The sequence below is a fragment of the Bos mutus genome, chromosome 4 (assembly GCF_027580195.1).
Source record: "Bos mutus isolate GX-2022 chromosome 4, NWIPB_WYAK_1.1, whole genome shotgun sequence".
In the NCBI taxonomy this organism is placed as follows: Eukaryota; Metazoa; Chordata; class Mammalia; order Artiodactyla; family Bovidae; genus Bos; species Bos mutus.
In genome coordinates, this window is record NC_091620.1 from 76,025,458 (window position 1) to 76,051,173 (window position 25,716).

The 25,716-nt window shown below is 41.5% G+C and overlaps 1 protein-coding gene across 7 annotated transcripts in view; it reads right to left on the reverse strand.

Moving 5' to 3' along the window:
• MAGI2 (membrane associated guanylate kinase, WW and PDZ domain containing 2) overlaps positions 1–25,716 on the reverse strand; it is a 1,472,905-nt gene that overhangs the window by 163,275 nt on the left and 1,283,914 nt on the right. For all 7 annotated transcript variants that reach the window (XM_070369681.1, XM_070369676.1, XM_070369674.1 and 4 more), the window contains 3 exons: positions 23,184–23,275; positions 15,011–15,203; positions 7,228–7,488 (listed from right to left, as the gene is read on the reverse strand). In XM_070369681.1, coding sequence (XP_070225782.1) covers positions 7,228–7,488; positions 15,011–15,203; positions 23,184–23,275 — 546 coding nt within the window. The remainder of the gene's footprint in view (positions 1–7,227; positions 7,489–15,010; positions 15,204–23,183; positions 23,276–25,716) is intronic.

Sequence of the window (25,716 nt, forward strand, 5' to 3'; positions counted from 1 at the left end):
TGGTAAAGAATCCACCTGCAGTGTGAGAGACCTGGGTTCGATCCCTGGGTTGGGAAGATCCCCTGGAGAAGGGAAAAGCTACCCACTCCAGTATTCTGGCCTGGAGAATTCCATGGACTGTATAGCCCATGGAGTTGCAAAGAGTCGGACATGACTGAGCAGCTTTCACTTCTGTACCGCATAGGGTTGCTGTGAAAATTAAACATAGTGGAAGATTCTTAGTACAGTACCTGGGGAAGAGCTTGATAACATTTATTAGTGGATAAAAGAAGGTATTTCAAGTGGCAGCAGCCAAAACATGGACTATGGGGCAGGAAAGCAAAAGTTGTCTTTCAGGGGTAACTAAACCAGCTTTGATGGAGCGGAACTGTGAGGAGCTACTGGTAAAAAATGGCTGCATTTACATTACTTAGGGTCTTGCATGTAAGAGAAGTGTGTTTGAGATTTACTCTGTAGATATTTTTTTATCAGGGGTATTATGATCAAGGACTCATTGTGGGAAGATTGGATTATACACAGAAAGTGCCACCTTTCTGGATGAACTTTGCTTGATTAAAAACTGTACTCCACTCAGACCCTAGCCCCTGGCTACTTCCTAAAGCAGAAATCAAGTCACACATATAAATGTGAAACTGGAGCCTATTATACAGAGTGAAGTAAGCCAGAAGGAAAAACACCAATACAGTATACTAACGCATATATATGGAATTTAGAAAGATGGTAACGATAACCCTGTATACGAGACAGCAAAAGAGACACTGATGTATAGAACAGTCTTATGGACTCTGTGGGAGAGGGAGAGGGAGAGGGTGGGAAGATTTGGGAGAATGGCATTGAAACATGTGAAATGTCATGTATGAAACGAGATGCCAGTCCAGGTTCAATGCACGATGCTGGATGCTTGGGGCTGGTGCACTGGGACGACCCAGAGGGATGGTATGGGGAGGGGAGGAGGGAGGAGGGTCCAGGATGGGGAACACATGTATACCTGTGGTGGATTCATTTTGATATTTGGCAAAACTAATACAATTATGTAAGGTTTAAAAATAAAATAAAATTAATTAAAAAAAAAAAAGAAAAGAAAAAAATAAATGTGAAAAGGTTGGTTTGCCTTAAAACATATGTACCTCAGTGCAGACTGAACACCTTATTATATTTTTTATGTATTAACATGTAGATTTTCTAGAAGATTATGAAGACATTTGCTTATCATATGGTTTCATGAGTTATATTTAGAAGCAGATATTTGAGGGAAAACTAGTGTTTTATATATAGTCCTCTGCTCCACCATATTTTTTCTGTTACAAAAGCACCACCTTAACAGTGTGGGTGACACCATCACACCTCCTGAGTGAACTACTTTCAGCATAAAACTCAAAGCAAAAGCCACTATGTCATTAAAGGAATTCAAAGTAGAGATTCTTTCAAGGATTAAGGGAATATTTAAGTTTATAAAGCTGGCTAAGAACTCTGAAAGGGAACTTGCTTTTGCAAACCAATGACAGAGAGACCAAGAGGATTCACTTTCTAATTCCACTGCATGGGTATAACTTCAGAAACCTTCTGGCAACCACTTCTGGGGTATTGTTGTCTTGGAAAAGGCCAGGGTCCCAGCAGTAGCACGAGTGGCACCAATTGCCTCTATTTTTAAGGCGATCACTGAACAAACCTCAGTATGGAGTTTGGAAGAAAACCCACTGCTATAACCCAAAGCAATAAAATGTAAGATGGGCCGCTTACTGATTGCTGATGTTTGCGTGTCCGTGCTAAGTCACTTTAGTCGTGTCCGACTCTTTGCGACCTTATGGACTGTAGCCCATCAGACTCCTCTGTTCATGGGATTCTCCAGGCAAGACTACTGGAGTGGGTTGCCTGGCCTCCTCCAGGGGATCTTTCTGACCAAGGGACTGAAACAGCGTCTCTTACATCTCCTGTATTGGCAGGAGGATTCTTTATCACAATGCCACCTGGGAAGCCCCTCAGAGGTTTCACTTTAGGGCAGACCTCTGTGACTATGGGACATTAAAACGAGTGTTCCACTGAAGGTTCCAGGTATGCCGAGAGCCGCTGCTTCCCGAGGATGGCCGGCTGAGGTGAGGGGCAGAGCCCCGTGGCACGGTGGTCTTTGCCTCCATCAGCCTCATTCATTTTACCTCAGTGCTTTACACAAATGCTATAATTTTATAAGTGAAAGAAGGAGGGAAATCTTGCCTTAAAATGCCTTAAAGGGGAAGCTAGTTAGGTATGTTTAGGAGTTTAACGTTTAAGGTATGTTTCAGATCATTTCCTGACAAAGGATAAGATGAACAAAAGAAATGAAAGTGTGAGGAGCACCCTAAAAACAACAAAAATGAAAGTAACAGAAGTGTAAAGTGATAACTTAAGGCAGTGAAAAATATAAGCCAGGCCTCAAACTTATCCAAGGCTTTTCACACACAAACCTAACCAAATATCTTATTTCCATGATGATTCATGGCATAATATAATTTAGAGCTGAAAGAGGCTATTAAGACCATTTTTCCTAATCATGTACACAAGGAATGAGCACAGGAAAACCAAGTGACTCACTCAAGGGACACAATAGTCAGTGGATGAGCTGGAGAGAGGCTCGGACTTGTTGTCCAATGCACTTTTCATTTATTTTGAATCTCTGTGTGTTAGGGCAAAACTACAGAAGTCTTGATTTTAGGTTTTAATTTGTACCTCTCCTAAACTCAAATGACTATTCAGTGGCTGCATGGTTGGTGGGATGAGTTCAGGTGGAAAAAAAATTTCTTTACCAATTGTTCAGTTTTATTTCATCCTTTTTGGTAAATTACACTTAAAATGTCACAAAAGAGCCACTGGATAAGTTTCTGAATCTCTAGAATAACTTTTCAACACCAGGACCTATGGATATCATTAAGAACTTTGCGAGTCATCAGGGCATTCTACCAAAGGTAAAACTGACTAACTTTTCCCTAGAATATCAGATTGCAGTGGGCATTAGGGAAAGTCAACAATGACCTAGTCTGTGCTCCCCACCTGTGCCAGAGAAAGTTCACGTGCGGGAAAAAAGATTTTCAACTCTCACCCAGAGCTGAAAGATGAAGAGCCAGTATCGTGTTGACCAGTGAGGCATTTCCAGTAAAGACAGAAACCAGTTGATGACATTGGGACAATGTGAATAAGGGAAAGAAAGGCTGAAGTGCTTGTTCCTCCACTGCTGCTGCCTAGTTGGGTTACGGTTGCTGTCCTGAGCATGCCTGACCTTCAGTTTGTTTGCACCTAAGTTTATGAATCCGCTCAACAGGCTACCGGCCCCTACCACCGATTTCCGAGCTGCCCAGGCACGCTGACTCCATACATTTCAACATAACCTTCCTCACAGGTTTTATAAGAGCAGGACACTAAGCATCACTTTATTTCATCAGTTGTGTCAAAGCCCTTCTTGGGAACCGCTGGTAGGAAAACAGGTTTCGAGGTCAGAGCAGGAAGCATCTGTGGTGACAGGTTATAGCTCTGTAATAAAACCAGGTTGTCAGACTCAGACCTTCCACTAGGGAGGCCCAAAGACTGACCTGTCAACCCCACTGCACGTGGCCGCTGGGGCATTTTTATAGAGCAGGCATCTGATCCACTCTGAATCAGAAGCCTACCTGAGCCTTCTTTATCCTGAGTACAAAACCTCAGCAAGCACGACAGGAGAGTCAGTCATGGGCAGCAAATCCCTTGAACTTTCCAAATATACCATCATTTCCAGTTCTGGAGAAACTTCTAACATTACTTCCAACTTTCAATGTTTATCAATAACATGGCCATGAACAGCTTTATATATAATTTTTTTTTAATCCTTTCAAACACTTTTAAGTGCAAATGCCTGTTACAGTTCACTGTTACCCTAGGTTCTGGTTTGCAAACCACTTTGTTTTCCCTTGAGTTCAATTTTAAAGTCTAAAAAACAAAAGCAATATTTTGGATAATGGGACAAAAATGTTCAGGAAGCTTGCTGGTTTTCAAAGTTCCCAATTGGTTAAACATCTGGCCTCCCTGACTAAGTTGCCACATGGGCTGAAGAAGCTGGGGAAGGGAATGCTTTCTTTGTCTGGAGGGCAGGGAAGCTTACACAGGATCTCCAGATCTCTGCTCTTCTCTGATACAGTCAACAGAGACATCAGGTTTGCTGGATATTCTAAAAGCTACAGCCTTGAGTCTGAATTCTGATGTCTGCCACGCCTTTTCTAGTCCATTGGTTAGTGAAGTCTGGGGAGACTTCCTGCCTGAAGCCTCAGCAAGGCCTGCTGGTCTGCTGTGGCCGACGACACTGCTGCTCTTACCGCCCCTACTACTGGCCTGGGGCATCGGGAAGACTCTGCACCCAGAAGGTCAGGATGGGAGAGGGGGTGCTGGCCCTCAGAGATGCTCATCTGTGGCTCAGATTTAGCTGCTTTGGGAGAGTGGGGGGCACTGACAAATGGCAGACTGAACTGATGCCAGCGTGAACTCAGCACTCCGAGAAGAGTGAGCTGATTGCAGTGATGATTCCTAGCAGGCAAGGTGGTCAAGGCAGCAACAAGGGCATACTTAGTGCTTACTCTGAGGCAGAGTTTTTCTAAGCACTTATTTGTACTAATTCACTCAACCCTCATAGCAACCTGATGACACAGGCATTAGAATTACTTTCTCTTTTCATTCAAGGAAACTGTAAAGTCCAAAAAGCTTGTGAAATTTCTTCAAGGTCACACAGCCAGTAAGTGACGAGCCAGGTTTCAGGAGCAGACAGTATGATTATAGCCACACCACTCCCTCGCCTAAATGTGATAGTACCCCTATCAAAGGCATAAATAACAGCGCCTGTCCGTTAAGGAAAGCGTCTCAGTAGCCTTAAAAATAAACTACAAATGTGTTCAAGATCTGATGCTCAGATAAGAAACTAAGAGAAACATGACACAGCCCCGGGAATGACTGTGACTCCTGATAGCATCAGATTCTCCCAGTCTCCCAGAGCCCAGGAAAGCTTGATCTTCTGACAGTGGCTGTGTGGCACAACAAAGAGGTGCTTAGTCTTTCTCTCCAACATTAGAGTTGAAAATTATTATGAAAGTTAGGTATAAAACAGTATTAGGTCTAGGAACCTTTTAGCTGCATGTTGCAAATTATAGGCTGTAAACACTATGTGCTATCAGTGTAATAGCTGCTCTTCCCATGGAACATAGGGACAGTGTGTGTTTCAATTTTCTTAAATTGAAAAGAAATAAATATGTGAAAAAAAAGAAGCTAAGAAGTATCATGAACTCTAGAATCTATTTCCACTGTCCAGGGTGATATAAAATAATACCATTTCAAAAAAGGGGTAGAATTACTCTTTTGAGGTCAGTCTAATGTCACTTGGCAGAAAGAAAAATCCACATTTAATTGTAAGCACTGGTACCTGGTGTTCTCCAAATCTGTCCGTGCATGGATCTTCTCTGCAAGAGAAAGATCATCTGTGGCTTCTTTACGTAATAAGTGCATGTGTGTGCGTACACACATCCTCCTGTACATTTAGCAATTATGCTGTTACACTTCAAATAAAGATGAGACCTTACGTACATTCTTAACACTTTCATTGTGGCAGTATACTTTGTTTTATTCCAGTCCTTTAAGTATCCTGTCCCGACAGGATCCGACACACAATTTGAATGACTGGAATAGCTACAAAAGCTCTCTGTGAATGTTTTCCCCAAGTGTAAATTATTGGCAAACTATTTATATAATTCATGAAAATCTTTAGTCTTGTGTCCTTTTAATCTTGGTGAATCCACCACACTGACAGAATCCTGCTTTTACTCTAAGCTTAAAGACTGGATTTATTTCTTTGGCTTATCATGAAGAAAAAGATAAGTGAAATCGTACTTTCAGATGTATGCAATTTAGCTTCCGTACATATTCAACGAGGTTTAATGCTTCTATAGTTTCCACCCTTGAATTTGTCAAAGCTGAAGCTAAACAGGGCAATTCTCTGGCATTTAGTCCTGGTAGTATTTTGCTAACATTAACTTTATCATAAAAAGTTCGTATTCATACTCAACAATTTGATTTCTTGAGCACTGTTTGACATCTGCACCCCCCACCATGTGCTGGGAACAACCACAATTCATACAAAATTTAGGACCACAACATGACTCAATTATTATTATTTTTTTCCTCTTATTGCTCTCTATTATAGTGTTTCTATTCACACCATTTTGGGCTAAATCACTTCAACATAAAAATTGAACAAGTTTTCCTATCACTTCCGTCCTAATGCTTGCTGGCTGACAAGTAACTTTTGAAATAGTGTGGCTGAAAGGAAAACCACTGCAGAAGCTGAGAATCTGCAAAGATGCTTGATCAGAAGAGAAATATAACCTCTGGCTGTCACCTGTTGTACAGTCTCTTGGAACCAGAGATTTGGAGGAACCTCTGAAGGTGAAATCACCCACTTCCCCCATTCCACAATTTCTACCCTAAGGGAAGGCACTAGAATCTCTGGACCTCCAGGGCTGTCTTATTAAGTTATTCACTTATTGTAAAATTTATTTATTTTTTTACTAAAATATAGTTGACCTACAATAATACATTAGTTACAGATGCACAGCACAGTGATTTAATATTTTATCCATCACAGAATATCAGCACGATCCACAGGACTCTTTTAAAGGCCTCCTCACTGTGTCTCACACTTCCACTCCAGCTCTCTTTCCTCTGATTTCATTTTTAACAAGTAGCTGGATTCATCTTTTAAAAATATTAAGTTAGATATCTGTCTACCATTTAGAACCTTCCAATGGCTCACAAGGATTTAATCTATAATCCACACTCCTTCCCAGGGTGTGTGAGGCCCTGCATGGCCTAGCTCCTGCCCAGCTCTGTGTCTTGGTCTCATATCAGTCACTCTATGGAACAGGAGTGCCCCTTTCCTCATATCAAGACTCCTATATCACTCTGCTTTATTTTCTTCCCAATATAAAGTGAAAGAAGAGCTTTCATGGGGGTTGTGGGTTTGGGGGGACATCAGTGGTAGTCTTGCATTCTTTCTAAGCCAAAGTCAGCATTTTGACTGGTCAAGTGTTAAAGATGCCTTAGTTGTGACTGTAGCCTGTGACTTTCAGGCTGCACATTTATTTATGAACACAACATTTCTCTGGTCTGCTTATCTGGGATCCCCCACCACCAGACAATGGAAAGATGACCTCTTATTCAAAAGCAGGCAGAGCAGTCACTTACTTATAGTGGATCCAGACTCTGGCCTGTTCAGGGAGCTGATGATGACAAAGCCGAAACCCTCGTTCTCTTTGCGGTGAATGACCACGTCGCTGGTCTGCAGGCTGTGGGAGGCGAAGCCTTCGGGGGGAGAGGCGTTGCTGGTGGGGACGGCATGGTTACTGTTGCTGTAGGTGTTGGTGTAGGTTGCGTAGTCACTGCGAGGAGAACTGTGGTGGGTCGACACGGAGCCTGGACTCCTCCCATTCTCTGGGCAGGGCTCCCCTGGAACACACATCATACACAGGTACCTGGTTATTTAGCCAGAGTCTGAATGAACGAGCATCTCCTGTGCCCTGGGCACTGTTCCAGACACCTGTATTGTTACAAGACTGCTTGACTGGCTCCTATTCTCCCAGTCTCTGGATGTGATGCATATTTAAAAGGCTATGAACCTGGTTAAGGAGGCCCCTAGGTCTTGTTCCCTTCCACCCTTCTCAGCAAATGCAAGTAAAACCCCTCCTCAAGTCCCCCTGTGCTGTTACTTGTTTATAAATTCTCCTTGGTAAAATTACAACTCCCTTAGACAACACCTAGTTTGAAATATAGGGCTTCTTAGTTTCATGATCATAATTGATCTTAAGACAGACCATAAAAGACCATGAAACAGGTAGACAGAATCCTAAACTGTACTACACATAAAACTTATAGAACTAGCATGAAATACACATCTTCAAAGTCCACCCAAGAAGTTTTTTCAGTAGATATAGGAACAACTGAGCCCAGGAACTTAGATGAGGTTTCAAGGCCACACTGGGAGGAATGCTGATTGTAGCTGGGGCTAACAGGGGATGTCCATGTAAGAGCTCTATTGCAATTTTACTAAATAGCCATGGTTTTATTTAATATTGTGACACCCTGTTAGCCTTGAAGTGTTAATTCACTTTGTATAGGTGGAAAACACTTACTTTGCTCACTCTAGGATCAAATCTAACAATGATATCAGGCTAAGGAATGATGAACTTTGAATCTCTAAGGGAGGTGTTAGAAGCCTTGTTCATTTAAATTCTGTATTATTACAAAATATAGTTTATATCAACCAGATAAACCAAGCCAATACTTCCATGAGAAAGTAAGTATATTTTCAGGGGGAAATGACAGAAAGTTGGCAGCCAAGAGAAGCTAGGTTTTAAATTGAAAGTTGATCTATCATCCAAGAAAGAATTTTGTTATTTTACAATAATACTTAGGTTCTGGTATTCTGATGAAAAAAAACTTAAAAGCAAGCAGGTAGAATGCTGTAATTAGAAAAATGACCATTTCATCTCCATCTTACAATTTGATTCAGTTTAGTCGCTCAGTCATGTCCGACTCTTTGAGACCCCATGGACTGCAGCACGCCAGGCCTCCCTGTCCATCTGTACTCAAAAGATATTTATGGAATAGAGGGACATTAAGACTGAAAATAATGATGAAAATAATGATAATTAATGATTCTTTTTTGGGTCTTTAGATATGGTTTCCTATTTGGCATACTGGAAGTTGTCTCATATGGCAAGTTAAAAATAATTAGCCAAAGTTCCAGTGAGGGCTTCTTACTTAAGCTGCAATTATATTCTGAAATGAAAAATCATTTCATTTCAAAAATCAAAGTCAGTTCAAAAATCAGGGAGCAAGAACACTGACTATAAGAGATGTTTTGTTACACTGATACCTACAGAAAATGGAACTGCATTTACTAAAATACTGTTTTACAAATGATCTTTACAAAAATGTATTCATTTCTCATCTGTAAGTACAAAATGAAGAAGATCCAGGCTGCTGCTTATTATCACTTGATAAATTTGAATTTTCTGTGATATTTACTCAATCAGGTTTTAATAAAATAAAGCAAATAGATGCCATTCATCTGTAAGAAATGTACTGAAGTGATAAAAGAAAAACAACAAAAAATGTCAATGGCAAAGCTTTTTCCTCTTTTCTACCAGAATTTCAAACTGCCTGTAAAATGAACCCTCTCCACTAGAAAACATCATCCAAAGACAAGCTGTTATTGTCCTGGTGAAGCACACATGTCCTTTATCAGTCCTTGCACAAGTTGGAAATAAAGTGATTAGAGATAGTCAGGAAGAAGAAAAACAAACAATTATTATGCTGCAACATTAAATTGAAGAGCTCCCCAAGTTACTGGACCAAATCAGTAACTAAATGTCATAGGCAGTGACAAGAAAGATCTCATTTTCTGGCTGTCATATTTTAGGGAGTTGAGAGCTGCAGTCGTCAGTACAGCAGCACAAAGAAAAATTATCTGTCTTTGCAGTAAATGACTCACAGTGGATCTGCCACTGGTTCTAAAGGGAGAAAGAAAGACAATCATTGTTTAAGTCAATGCAAGTGGTCCCCGGGTGAGTGAAGGAGTCAAATACATTAACAGAGTACATTTCTATTGCTTCTGGATGTCTCTTTCATCCTCTCCAACAATGTTCTTTATCTTTAACACCACGAGCACATTTAAACCCAGGGAGTTAAGACGACTTCCAACGATTGGCTTTGAGGAATAGAACTGATTCCACATCATTTTTCTACTTGGCTGTCTCTAGACACAAACGAGCCTGTCTTCTTTTCAATAACACTTCCTGGTATGGAGCATGAATAACATTGTTTTAGAATAATATAGTAAAATGTCAGAAAGTGACTAAATACCATGTGCATTAAAAAAAAAAAAAAAAATCACTAATTTCCAGTATCCCTGACTCATCCTTCTGGCTTACAGCCAAATGAGTATACAAAATTCAGTCACTTAATATCTACTCAAATCAAATAATTAATTTTTAGGTTTAGCTTCTGTCTGTCCTCACCGGTCATACTGGAAATCATCACTGTGCTGACTGGGAGAGAGAGTCTGGGAAGGCAGGTGTCATTGATAAAGTCCTCCAGGTTGAAGTAGTTTTGACAAGAACAGTCAAGTGCTGGCCAGGAGCTGCTCCTGGTCTGCAGACCTATTAATGATTCCTTCACAGTGCTGGCCTGCTGCTGCTAAGTCGCTTCAGTCGTGTCCGACCCTATGCGACCCCATAGACGGCAGCCCACCAGGCTCCCCTGTCCCTGGGATTCTCCAGGCAAGAACACTGGAGTGGGTTGCCATTTTCTTCTCCAATGCATGAAAGTGAAAAGTGAAAGTGAAGTCGCTCAGTCGTGTCCAACTCCTAGCGACCCCATGGACTGAAGCCTACCAGGCTCCTCCGTCCATGGGATTTTCCAGGCAAGAGTACTGGAGTGGGGTGCCATTGCCTTCTCCGCACAGTGCTGGCCTAGAGTTTATTAAATGATTATTAAAATTAATTGGCAATATTTTTAAACAGGGAAATTTTATAGAAAGCTGGATTTCTAGTTTCTCTTGAAATATTTGGCTCCTCTGTCCATGGGATTCTCCAGGCAAAAATACTGGAGTAGGTTGCCATGCCCTTCTCCAGGGGATCTTCAGACCCAGGGATCAAACCCATGTCTCTTACGTCTCCTGCAGTGGCAAGTGGGTTCTTTACCACTAGCACCACCTGGGAAGCTTCCAATAATCAATTAGAGTTGGGCAATTGCTGCCCTCTTGACTGAGTATGAAATGTGCAAGACCCCACAGTCTCAACTACTCCCCAGTGTCTCCTGTACATTCCTGATTTACTCATTTACCCATGGAGTGAGGAGCATGTAGGCAAAGAGACTTTTTCAACCAGAGCCCTTTTTTCCCTTCAAGATCACCCGGTGGGTATCAGAATTCTCAGACTCTGTAACCAAGCAGCCCCTGCCTGCTTTCAGGGTGTGCCTGGGTCCCTTCTCAGGACTGTCCCACAGACGTATGACAGCACTGCAGATGTGTGAGTCTTAAAGCATGGCTGAGGCAATGGGGACTGTGCATGGTAGAGCTTAGATACGTGCGCTAGAGTGTCCACAGGCATAGTGCATCCCTGTAGTGCCCTTGCCATGTAAGGGGCTGGCCCACCCACAGGCATTTGATTTTATGTACTCCTGCTTTATGCTCAACAGGGCAGACAACTTATTTAAATGCTTATAGACAAAGAATAAGGGACTGCATTTAGAACTGACAAAAAGTATAGCAGTCAGGAGCAGGAAATTAACCAGTACCCTGCTGCAAGTCACTTCAGTTGTGTCCGACTCTGTGCGACCCCATAGACGGCAGCCTGCTAGGCTACCCCGTCTCTGGGATTCTCCAGGCAAGAACACTGGAGTGGGTTGCCATTTCCTTCTCCAGTGCATGAAAGTGGAAAGTGAAAGTGAAGTCGCTCAATCGTGTCCGACTCTCAGCGACCCCATGGACTGCAGCCTACCAGGCTCCTCCGTCCATGGAATTTTCCAGGCAAGAGTACTGGAGTGGGGTGCCACTGCCTTCTCCGCACCAGTACCCTAATCACTGACTAAACTTTTCACCCAGTTGTAAAGAAGACTTTTCCCTTTCTCAGCATCGGGCCAATAATCACTTTCCCTTCAAAGTGAAAGTCGCTCAGTCATGTCCAACTCTTTGCGACCCCATGGCCTATACAGGCCATGGAATTCTCTAGGTCAGGATTCTGGAGTGGGTAGCCTTTCCCTTCTCCAGGTGATCTTCCCAACCCAGGGATCAAACCCAGGTCTCCCACATTGCAGGCGGATTCTTTACCAGCTGAGCCACCAGGGAAGACCATACTTTCCCTTAGGTGTTAACGAAAAGATGCTGATAGCTTTAAGATGGACTCTAACAAGTTCTGATTGAGTCATAAAACTTTCTTGCACATCAGCTCTAGAAACTCCTCAGAGACACTCTTCTCTCAGATGAATAGCATGTATTCAAAATAATGTGTCACTATGTCGAGCATCTCAAAGCTGAGACATATAAATATTTATACTTTCAGTGTAACAATTAAAGCCACTCGTCTACTATCCTTGGGGAAAAAACAGCTAAATACTGGAGCTAGTGGCATGGATAAGACAAATCTCAAAACTAGTTTAAGGTGCAAGATCTGTACTAAAATTAACTGATAAAATTGGATACATAATTGGATGTTTTCATCCTTTACTCCACAATTTCTCACTTTCGAGTGTCTAGTTTGCCATTGTCTAATTGAAAATTTTTTCTTTCTATTTTTAGTGTGTTATGTATGTAACATACATAATGTATATGTTAACATTTGAAGCAGGTTTCTCCGTTATTTTCATTTTTGCTCAATGTAATTAACTGGTCTATATTTCTCATAATCAATGTTTTTTTTTTTTTTTTTTCCTCTTGAGCATTAGCTAGGAAACCACTGCCTAGGGTCTTCTGAGGTGAAGCAGGACATTTGAACAAGCCGAAGCAAGCATAATGCTGAAGGGTATAATCTCTATGACCTTCCTTCTTTCAGCTCTTTTTCCATTACAGTGCTCCTTTATGCAAGAAGTGGGTGACACTGCCTGTCTTCTTGTTCATCTTCTGTCTCTTCATTATTTAATTGCTCATTTGCCTCGGCTTTGAACCATCTCATCATAAGCTAGGCTTGTACCCCCACTGCCTTGGCTTAGGAAAGCATAATAATTTTAACCATGATAATAAGAACCCTAGAAATGACATCTCCATTCCCACATCCATTTGCAGCTATCTCTTCTCACTGTTGAAGAAATGGCAGCTATGAAGAAAGGCTGTCTTCCTGTGCATATTTTTAAAATCTGTCCCATCCTATTTCGAGGCACTGACTTTACTATCAAAGTATCCTTTGCTGAACTTAATTGTTTTTAATACTCATAAAGCTTTCAAGGAAGAGTGGGTTGAACTAACTTGGAAACTCTTCTGGTGTGAATGAGCAGTCTGCAGTAGAACGTTTTCAAAAATTAAATGCACTTGAAATGCACTTGAACGCCTAAATGAGTAAAGTTGCTAAGAACTGCATCAAAGAGTATCTTCACGGAAGTCACACAATCCACAAATTGCAAGAATACATTTTTGCAGTATTTGGCATACACTCCAATAGCTTGGGTTGATTAGAACAAAATTTAATTTGCAATGATCAGCTGGTGGCAAGAAGAGCATGAAATTATGTTGCTGCACTGGTTTTTGCACTTTGCAGTATATTTCCTTGTAAATCAAGCATCTTCCTAATTTATCTTTGGGTTACAGAACATATAACACAGCAAACGTTTTATTAAAAATCATTCTGGAGGGTGAGAGACAGTTAAATGTTAACCAAGCAAACACTGTCTTCCCTCCTGGCACCTCGCCCAAGGATAAGGCATAATTCAAGGTGCTTTACCTCACTGGGTCAAGCGGTCTGCCGTGAATTTCTGAAGATGAATGGCACCTCTTAGCAAAAGCTCCGTATGATACAAGATCCACAGCAGTCTCTATGGGTAAGGGCTAACAGTACTTCTGACTTAGCCTTTTAAGTGATGGCTCTTGTTCTAAATCTAGTTTCTAGAAGACTCAAAAAGGATTTTTAATTTGACTAGCAAACCTTATCTTCTTGAGTGGTTTAGAGCCTGTAATTAGCTGGTGGCCTTTTAAAAAATTCAAACGTATGATGATAATAGCACATGTAGAAGAGTCCTTATGTTAGGGAGTGACATTTGCTAAAGGTTGGTCTAATGGCTTTGAATTCACTGGACATGGGGTTGGTTGTAGAGTGTGGAAGGGAACTGGAAACGGTGTAAAGAAAGAAGCCCTGGCTGGAGAGATGGGTCCCTGCGTGATCACTGACTCACTGCAGACCACAGGGTGATCTACTGAACCCCTGGGCCTTGATTTGTCATCTGTTACATGAGGGATTTCACGTTGCTCTTTCTAAGGTCCCTCCTAATTCTAGCATTGATCATTCTGTATGAGGAGCAGTAGGTAGCTAAGCAAAGAGGCCAGCAGACTCATGGGGCAGGTGACGCCAGAACATCGTTGGTGCTGTCACAGAGAAAAACACTTGTGGTTTGGAACTATATTCCCAATGTTACTGAGTGCTCAGATGATTAAAAAAAAAGTATAATGCTTGTAATGAACATAATTCTTACAAATATAAATCTTTTTTGGGGGAGTTGAGACATGGTAAAGAGAGATAAACTGAATCATCATAATATGACTAAGAGGGCTGATTTTAAAAGTATGTCTTTGTGGATTCTTTTATGAAGCTGAGAAAATGGTTGCAAAGGGAATAATTACTTCTAATTTCTCTGTCTCATAACTTTGGAGTTATATGAACTGTGTTTTCTCAGAGTAACATATAGCTGTATTTTTCTAAATCAGGGTAATCATTCCATTGTTACCTTTTATCAGGCTCTACAAAGGAAGCTAGTTTTCCATCCTCGTTGCCTTATTGTGGTATCAAAACACTGAGGTTTTTGGCTTGTAAACACAATGAAGAACATTTTCAGAATCTATATTTTTCACTACTATAATGTTCTTCATATAACTAGCACCTACTAAAAAGCAAAGAGCATACACATCTTAAATTAGACCCAGGCTTTGCTAGGAATTTTTTAAATGACTCCATGGAAAATGTCAGCCTCAAAGACTGCTTGCTGCTGCTGCTGCTAAGTCGCTTCAGTCGTGTCCGACTCTGTGCGACCCCATAAACGGCAGCCCACCAGGCTCCCCCGTCCCTGACTGCTTAGAAATGTATTATACTAGTGAGGTCAAAGTCTGCACTTTCAACTTCATTGTTACATGTGGAATATCTAGGTTGGTCTTTTCCCTCATAATATGGAAACCGATTTAAAATGTTGTTTCCAGTGTCCTGATCACGACTCACAAAGCATCACATCACCTAACCCCCAACTCCTGCTGCTGGTTCGAGCTACCCACCTCCACATAGCACCTTTCTTCTCACAGTGAGGTTGACCTGCCCATTCCGGGCTGCATGGTGCATAAGGTCGATGACATAGCGGTGGGTCTTTCCAGCCACTGGAATTCCATCCACATAGACGAGCTCATCTCCTGGGTGTAGGCGGCCATCTCTGTCAGCTGAGCCCATGGCGATGACGGCTCCAATCAAAATCTACAGAAGCAATGAGAAGAAAAGAACATTTATGTTTTAAACTTTCTTTTTCCTTCCTATGTATGTACGTATGTATGTAGTAATTTAGTGGAAGCTTTTATACTCTCTACCCTCCATCCTAAAGGAGATCAGTCCTGGGTGTTCAGTGGAAGGACTGATGCTGAAGCTTAAACTCTAATACTCTGGCCACCTCATTCGAAGAGTTGACTCATTGGAAAAGACTCTGATGCAGGGAGGGATTGGGGGCAGGAGGATAAGGGGATGACAGAGAATGAGATGGCTGGATGATATCACCGACTCGATGGACATGAGTTTGAGTGAATTCTGGGAGTTGGTGATGGACAGGGAGGCCTGGCGTGCTGTGATTCATGAGGTCACAAAGAGTTGGACATGACTGAGTGACTGAACTGAACTGAACTGAACCCACTGAGTATGTACTTGAAAAATGAAAAATGAGAGGCTTAAAGGATGCTGTTCTAACTCTTCCAGCTTGCTAACTCCTTTTAGAGAAACAGCTGTTTTGAACTTGCTTTTCATGGCCATAAAGTTTGGGGGACACTTGCTAACTGGCTCATAAGTTACCACCCTTAACTCCAAATGTCTGATGCTACTGGCACTGCACATGGGCTCTAAAATGAAACAAACTAGCTCCAGTTCTTTATTTGTGTGGCCACAGGCAAGGCCTTTGCACCTCTGCAAGCCTCAGTTGCTTCACCTGCAAAATAGGACCCATTCCTATTTATGGAACTGTTGGGAGATGTGAAATGAATAGCACATGGGAAGCATGTGACTTTGCTCAGGGCACATAGTGAGCTCTTGAAAAGTGTCAGGGGAAACTGACTGCTGTGTATTATTAAATTCAGATAAAGGTTCAAAATGCTTTTCGTCTTTTAATTTTCATTTTGCTTTGAAAAGCTGGAGGTAAGGAGAAAACAAAACAAAACAAAGCAGAATTCGTGGCTGACTTTCCCTGGACAGTTCATTTCAGTCGCTCAGTCAAGTCTGACTCTTTATAACCCCATAGACTGCAGCATGCCAGGTTTCCCTGTCCATCACCAGCTCCCGGAGTTTACTCAAACTCACTTCCATCGAGTTGGTGATGCCATGCAACCATCTCATCCTCTGCCGTCCCCTTCTCCTCTCACCTACAATGTTTCCCAGCATCAGGGTCTTTTCAAATGAATCAGTTCTTCTCATCAGGAGGCTAAAGTATTGGAGTTTCAGCTTCAACATCAGTCCTTCCAATGACTATTCAGGACTGATTTCCTTTAGGATTGACTGGTTGGATCTCCTTGCAGTCCAAGAGACTCTCAAGAGTCTTCTCCAACACCTCAGTTCAAAAGCATCAATTCTTTGGTGCTCAGCTTTCTTTAGAGTCCAACTTTCACATCCATACATGACTACTGGAAAAACCATAGCCTTGACTAGATGGACCTTTGTTGACAAAGTAATGTCTCTGCTTTTTAATATGCTGTCTAGGTTGGTCATAACTTTCCTTCCAAGGAGGAAGCACATTTTAATTTCATGGTTGCAGTCACCATCTGCAGTGATTTTGGAGCCCCCCAAAATAATGTCCCTCAGTTGAACAGTTTATCTACTTTAAAAACTCAGTCAAATCTTCTCCAGGGACTTCCCTGGTGATTCAGTAGCTAAGACTCTGAGCTCCCAGTGCAGGGCGCCTGGATTTGATCCCTGGTCAGGGAATTAGATTCCACATGCTGCAAACAAGAGTTCATATGCTGCAATGCAGACTGAAGATCCTGCATACTGAAAAAAAAAAAAAAATCTCCTCCAGATTTTTGCTCTGTTTCTTTGAATATTTTCTAGGAGCACATCCCTACATGTCCCCAGTTCTGCCTGCCGCCTGCAACGCTCTGCTGTTTAAATGACAACTATACCAGGAAGTTTGGAGGTACACATTTGGGAAACGTGCATACTGTCATAAATCCCTGAACTGGGGATTGCAATGAAAGGCACAACAGGGTAAGTTTTCTTACTTCCCATTAGAAACACTCCAATTAGTGTCCATTAGCAAGGCTTTTTTTTTTTTTTTTCCGGTCACAGAGGAAAGACAATAGCACTAAGTATTTTAGTTTTGCTCTTAAATCTATAATTTTTCCAACTCATGGACAATAGAGTTCAAAGGAGTAGATTTTCTTTTGCCAAGCGGCTTAGGCTCACAGGATCTGAAAGCAGTGGCTATCATTAGTCTGATACTATTACAGAGACTATATTCGAGGTTGTATTTTAAGTCTTTATAAAATGATCCTTTGTTCACAGATTGATTTCTTTCAGGCACTAATTTCTCTCAAATCTCAGATCTGTGGACTCCAGTTAATTTGCAGTTGGTCCATCGTGACCAGCAGGCTTCCATGTCTTCAGGTTTGTCTTCCTACTTGGTCACACTGCTCAGTGTGGTCTGTCAACACAGCCACCAGATTTGAATGTCCAGGCCTTCTCAGTTAATATGTGAAATTATGGTCTGGAGAGTTTTCTTTTTCTCCTGAGGACTTCATATTCTTAGTTCACTGAATAGGAATGAAAACCCACCCTCCCCCCACCATGGCTATTTTTTCCCCATTCCCGAGGGATGGGAATAGGGAAGTGGGGAGTGGGTTTGCTCCCATGCTGAATATTGGTGCTCTGATGACTGATTCACTATTGCTGCCATGGGAATCCCATCTCCGGCCTTGGATTGACTGGGCTGTGCCCATTTGCTGTAGGCCAGCAGTCAGGCAGGCTTCTGATATTTTCCATTTTCCCTTATCATCATGCCAGCCTGAATTTATGAGTTTCTTTCTAAACATGGTCCAATCTATTCTTCAAAAGATTCAACCCACTATGGAGCACTTCAAAGATTTAGGAAGTGCTTTGTGCAAAAACCAGTTAAAATGAATGTTTATGTTTTTCCACTGCCCTGTGAAGAGCTGCATTTGGCTGGGTTAGCCCAAAGAAAATGCTTCAATCTTTAACTTTCCTGTGTGCCTCAGTGGGAGAGCTTACAGCTAGGAATAGAGAACAAATGGCTAGCGAAATTCTTAGCTTAATTACCACCATTCAGCTGTAACTTTGATTTTAACTCATGAAAAGGAGTAAAAAAAATAGGTTACAACTAAGAGCTAACATTGCAACTGGGCCCTCTACAAAAATAGCAAAAACAAAATTTCACATCGGAAAATTCTCATACCTCTCCCTCTGCGGGAAAACAGCAAAGAAATACTCTTGAAGTTATCTTCTGTATGACTAGTTTAATAGCATCCATTAAACAGAGAATCCCAGTAAAACATCTGTTTTTTCTATTTGCTTGCTGTGATATGAAGTACTCTCCTCACTAGGTAATTCATTTATCTAGCAAATATTCATGGAGTCTAGGGATGCTTCTAGGTGCTAGGAACCCTTCAGTGAACGATGAACAAAATCCCCATCCTAAAGAGTCATTCCAGTAGTCAGACAGTAAAGACACAGAAAAAAAATATGCTGTGTGTTAGTAGGCATGTACTGTGGAAAAAAATACACCAAGGTAGGATGTTGGGTGGGTGTCAACTTTGTGGCTGAGGTGGTGTTAGGGCAGATTAGAGCAGGACTCATTGAGAAGCTGACATCTGAGCAAAGACTGAAGTTCACTGGACACACTTTTTTTAAACTTGAAGGTTTAATCTTCAATCTTCAGTTTGTTCCACCAAATCTTACAAATTCACTTATAGTGTATTCAACATAATACTTCAACATAACTTATTATATATATTGCATAATTATTATATGCATATATATTATTATATAATTAGATTGTATAATCCATCCTAACTTGTTTCAAAAAAAAAGTTGCTATGGTTAAGAAACAAGCTTGAGCTGAGCTGAGCATGGGGACTGGAGTGGCGTTAGGGCTACTCGCCCATGAGTCACATACAGGAGCCACACTCACTCCTTCCTTCAGGAGCTGCTGCCTTTGCTGGGAATAGGCTGACCACCTACGCTGTCTCTGCTTCTGGCTCCCACTGCTGGTGTCCTTTAGCCTTTGGCCAATTTGCACCTTCATGTCCTGTGTTTCACTTCTGACACAGAGCCAGCTCTGTGCATCTATTCAGGCAAGAAAATAACCCACTTTTTTCCCCTTTAATTCAAATATGCTTTGTACACTTGACACATTTGAGTAGTTTATTTCCTATCTGCCACTGGAACTGCAGGGACTAGATAATCTATGATTCCTTCTTACACTGTAACTCATATTGACTTCCATAAATATATATATGTATATACTTATGTTCATCTAAGTTCTTGAAAACATACCTCAGAATATCTGATCCTTTGAATCAGTAGTTCTCAAACTTTACAGTGCACATGACTCACACCGTGAGCTTGTTAGAATTCTGCCCTTACCCCGAGAGCCTGATTCTACAGGCCTGGAGTGGAACCTGAGATTCCACATGCCTACCAAGCTCCCAAGAGGTGCTGGGTGCCCCTGGTCTCTAAATCTGACACACTCTGAGCAGTAAGGTTCTGAGTGTTCTCATTTGGTCTGGTGGCCACAGAGTGATGCACTGGTCATGTTCTATGTTCACTGAAGGACCTTCCCTCCGGTGCCTGGCTTGGGCCTCCTGCCCCATCGCACTGGTCACTTTCCAGGTCTGCTGAGTGCATGGTCAGGGCTCCCTAAGACATTAGTCTATATTTTCCTTTTGGCCTTGGTGACCCCTGGCTCCACTGGTTAGTAAGCCTTCCCAACAAACACTCTACTTCTCACCTCCCTCTGACCTCACTGGATCCTTCAACCTCTGAGGACACTTCAGCCCCACTCATCAGCTTTCTCATTGGTCTTGAGAGAGTTCTTTATCCTGCCTCTCTTGCTTTGGCCCTGAAGAAACAACTCTACAGAAAAACAGATCAAGAAAGACTCTCTTCTTCCCCAACCTTCCCCCACCTCGCCCCGTCCCCACCCATTCTCCAAACAACTGATCTGGCCTTATCTTTTCAACTGTCTTTTCTAAAAAAGCAAAAGAAGCAAAACCTCAATAGCTCTACTTTATCTTATAGGCTGTAGGGGCACAGAACAAAATGAAGTATTTGATATGAAATAATAGCAATTCACATTCAAGTGGCTGATATCCCCGTAAGCCAGGGAGAAAACTAACACACACACACACACACACACAAAAGAGAACAAAAACTAAGAAACAAACAAAACCCAAACCACCTTTGCAGTCCTTTGAATTAGGCTTTAATTCTTTCCCAATACTACCTAATGTCAGTCTAAACCCAGCAAGTCTGATCTTCAGTAATTATAGCCCAGGGCAACTTGACAAGGTGGCAAGCAGATTTCAGGCTCTTGCTTTCTGAAACTTTTTCACAAGTTTGCACTGGACCCTCATGCCAAGGCCTACGCCTATCATCAGCTCTCTCTTTCCATGCACGTTTTTTCTCCACACAGGCCTTTCTCCACTGCAGTGTTTTCCAAGCCTTTTCATCTCAATGCCTTCCCATCTCTTTTCAGATCACAGCTGGAAATCTCATTTTCATTCCTTTGTGGCAATTTTTTTATTTCTTTCTATTTCTATTGTTATTTAACTGTGAAAAGTATTTCCTCTTGCAGGAAAAATGCCCATACACTTTGTTTGAGCTGGGGTCCTGCTGTTCATTATTTGCTGAAAGCCATGCTGTCGTGTTTAATGTGCATCATGAGATGTCAATACCATTTCATCTACATGGAGGCAGAAACCCGTTTGATATAATTTATGAGACCTCCTGTGGTTCAGGACTAAGTCACCTCACACGCCTCTCCCTTTGTAGCACAATAGCAACTAAATGAGGCTAGTGCATTTTGTTTGCATGTTATCTCTGGACTTACAGTGAAGGAAAGCAGGAAGGAAAGGCACACAGGAGATCTTTATGGTAGATTCACCTTTCCTGACATGGTCTTTCAGAGGTGCAACATTCTGGCCTTCAAGACATTACATTCTGGCTTTGAAAGCAACAGGGAGATTTAGGCTTCTACTTTATGGTTTAACTGTAAAATTGTAACTTGCAGCCTGATTGTGTTTTAAATTATTCAAATGAAAGAATAAACCAGAGTAAATCCAAATAAATGCAATAAGGATGATCAGTAAAACTTGTAATCTGAGGAAGCTTATCATAAATACTGGATGCCTGCCCACTGGAAGGGAGAAAGGGCAGGGAGCACAAAGTCAATGTTCAGAAGGGTTGGGAACCTGATATCCTGTCTTCTCACCCAGTAGAAAGCTGTCCTGAGGCTGGATAGTGACCATACTGCACTCACACACCTGAGCTTCATTCTGAGCAATATGTGTTTCATTTGGGTAACAATTCCATCGCTTCTGTTGTTACTGCTTTTGTGCCAGGCTAAGTTCAACTAGGCCTTTCCCTTCTTTTTTTTTTTTTTTTTAGGCCTTTCCCTTCTTGAACCAGCTGATGCTATGCCTTCCCTGTGACTTAGTCATGCAATCCCGTCTACCTCTCAAGAGGGGGAGATGTGTGAAGGGAATACGGTGCTGTGAATATGGTGCTAGTTTACCCACAAAGCAGACAAGCATGAGCCTATAGGGGTAGGAGTGTCCAGCAAAGTAAGAAGAATTGTGCATCTCAAAGACTGTATTGAAATAAGCATTATGAGAAGAACTGGAACTTTGTTATTTCCCCTTACATTTATTTTGCAGTTTAACCTTTTACTTGCATTTATATATAGGAAAGGACTTGATTGTATTTCAGGGCCTAAAGACCAATTATGAACCTTTTATGAACCTGATTCAGTCTTGTGTGTGTGTATTAGTTGCTCGGTCATGTCCAACTCTTTGCAACCCCATGGACTGTAGCCCCCCAGGCTCCTCTGTCCATGGAATTCTCCAGGCAAGAATACTGGAGTGGGTAGGCATTCTCTTCTCCAAGGGATCTTCCCAATCCAGGGGTTGAAACCAGATCTCCTGCATTGCAGGCAGATTCTTTACCGTCTGAGTCACTAGGGAAGCCCAACTTAGTCATACTAGGTACTATTTAAGGTATTGGAGAAGGCAATGGCACCCCACTCTAGTACTCTTGCCTGGAAAATCCCATGGACGGAGGAGCCTGGTAGGCTTCAGTCCATGGGGTCGCTAGGAGTTGGACACAACTGAGCAACTTCACTTTCACTTTTCACTTTCATGCACTGGAGAAGGAAATGGCAACCCACTCCAGTGTCCTTGCCTGGAGAATCCCAGGGATGGGGAAGCCTGGTGGGCTGCCGTCTATGTGGTTGCAAAGAGTCGGACACGACTGAAGCAACTTAGCAGCAGCATTTAAGGTACATCTTTTGTATCATAAAACACAATAAGTGTTTTATTGCTGTTATTTCAATACATTATCAGAAGTCTAGCTTTGTTGGGTTTTTTTTCTGTATATTAATGAACACTTATTTTATGTTTTCACTCAGATGTATTTATACAGAATTTCTTCAGAGCCCTTTCCATATCCCCAATATTGTGCCAACTGAAGCTGAGTTCATGAACATCCTCTAACTGTAATCACTTAATTCAAATCTGGTGAGACTGCAGTGTTGAACTTGATTTTACTTATGTTGATCGCCATGTTTTCTCTCCCCTGTAGCTGCGATTGAAAACATACACAGTTCTGTGGTTCTGAGTCATCTCCGCACATACATCTTCTGTCATATTGCATGTTTATCCGTGAGCTGCTGCCCAAATAGACTGGGGATCCAATACAATTAAATAACTGAAATATTCAAGAGGAATCCAATCCATTCTAAGAAAGAGTAATGTCTCTCTCTGAATGAAATGTGCATTGATGTATGATGATATACTGGCATGGAAACACCGGCAAGTTTTGGAAACTTAAATAGCAAGAAACACAAACCTCAGAAATTTTTATGTGAGTCCTAAATGACTTTCTTTTTCGTATCACACTGAATGATATTTCATCTCAGCCAAACATATACAATATAACCCAAAGTGTAGAAATAAAGATAATTCAACTCACAGGCTGTCCAGGCTCATCTCCCCCGAGGATTCTGAAGCCAAATCCAGACTCCATCCTGCGAAGGTGAACATCCAGCTCCTTATAATCTGGACCTGGCATAAAGGAGATCCCATTGAGTAATGAATCCTGCCTCTTCCCCAACCCCTGAGGAACTAGACACACCAATGATAAATTAATTTCGTGGATGTGATTAATGAGAGTGCTGTTAAGAGTAGTGACGAGCACAGAAATAATAATAATAATAATAATAAATATATATATATATACAGTGACAAAAAAGTACACATTCCAAAATTAGGTAGTCTGGATTAACAGTGACCAGCCAAGGACATTACTAGCGTATTGCCATATGCAGAAAGAGTACACACATTTTCTGAGTGGGAAAAAAAAAAAATCAATGCCTCTATAATTCTTTATTCTCCTGAAATCATTGAGATTGCCCTCGAAGACTGGCTGCCACTTTGGGGATGTTACTCTGATCAGGATGATTGTTTTAGAAGCATGAGAGAACAGATGGCGACACCCTGGAACTACCTGGTAAAGGATAGTCTGCTGCTGCTACTGCTGCTAAGTCGCTTCAGTCATGTCTGACTCTGTGCGACCCCATAGACTGTAGCCCACTAGGCTCCCCGTCCCTGGGATTCTCCAGGCAAGAACACTGGAGTGGGTTGCCATTTCCTTCTCCAATGCATGAAAGTAAAAAGTGAAAGTGAAGTCACTCAGTCGTGTCTGACTCTTCGCAACCCCATGGACTGCAGCCTACCAGGCTCCTCCAACCATGGGATTTTCCAGGCAAGCATACTGGCGTGGGGTGCGGTCTAGTAATTTACTAATAGCTGTTTATGATTTGATGTGTCCCATTTAGTGTGTGTGTGTGCACGCGTGAGCATGTGCATGCTGGGGGATATAAACTTACACTTAATAGAAGTTGTCTCTTTTAAAATTGTTAAAGTTAGAAAACATAAAATTGAAACTGTTCTCTATTGAGGTTTGAGTGAAGTTTTAATTTTCTGAAAAGCTCCTTTAGGTTTCTCATAACTTATTACTAGAAATTTATGAGAGTCTAAGTGAACTCTTATCCCTCAAACAATTTAAAATGTGGAAGCCACTAGTAGATTGACTGCTGACTTCATAAACACATTCAAAATAAAGCTGATGAAAAAAAAAAAAGAAAAAAAAGAACAAAATAAAGCTGATGAGGGATACTTTTCTGTAGTTAGCCGAAAGAACGGAAATGTACTTTAAAAAAAGCTGAGAAATTCCTCTGAATGTCATTTTCAATTCTAGAATAAATCAGCTAAAACCATAAGAAATCTTTTGACTTTTAAAGGAGCATATGATTTAAATAGGATTTAAGCTTCTCCCCGGCCCTTTGAATCTTCTTCAGGGGCAAATGTCTCAATCACGACTGGGTTGTGCACACTTTAGAGTGCACACTGTTAGGATGTTAATCAATAATCGGCAACTTTGGGGAATACTTATTAATGCCATCCTTTGCTTAAGAAGTATTTGTGATCTCTGGGCCTTAACGGTTTAAAGGAGGTATTAAAACTGACAGAAGCAATTATTCAGTTAAATGTTAAATTCTTATTATTTAATCAGGATGGTTTTGGAAATTGGGATGGGACTTCAGATGAGGCTCCTCATGGGACAGGAAGCTATGTCTTAGTCATCTGGACATACAGTGAAAGTCATAGTTGGTGATGGCCTGGCAAATCTTTTCTAGAGTCCATAGTAAGTGAAGCTGCTGAAGCGGGACAGGAAACAAAGTACAATGAGATGGGGCTCGCCTTTGTGCCCTCCCACCACACGAGGAAGGCAAGTCACTCACTTCTGAAATTTAGGCATACGCATGTGTCTAGTGCTCTCAAGGGGAAAAAAAAAGCTGAATCAGGCACCTATGTACATGTGTATGTATCATCCAAGACCATGACTTTCATGTCCTTCTATGGCCAGATGCACGTAGAACCAAAGGTTTTCTCAGTCAACGATGAATATAAAGCTCAAGAATAAGAACCAACTGCATTTCCACATCCATTAGTCATCCTTTATGAACTGTATAATCATTCATATTTTAAAGATAAGACAACTTAGCAGAATTCAGTTCCTATTAAACAGTTAATTAGACTCATGTGGTAAAAGGAAAATGAAACCTTTGCCCTATACTCTACGAGTCTCAGTTGACTTTTGAGCTCAGTTTATCCTGAGGTCTAGAACATCATATATGAAATTGCATATTGGGGAGTGTGCTAAAACTTCAGGACTCTGGAGCAGGTAGAGCAGCCCTACAAAACCATAGCAGGGATCTATATTCCTCCCAAGGGAGGCAGAAAGACAAAGGCAGACGACAGACGATGCCCAATCACTGTTCACACCTCTAAAATGTGGTTATGGTATGACTGCTCACATCAATCTCTCCTCTAGGTTACTTTAGGCTTAGTGGACTCTAGACCATACATACATATATATATATAAATTACAAAGAGAGCATGATATACTTCTGTCACTTAAAATGACAGAGCTAGCATATGTT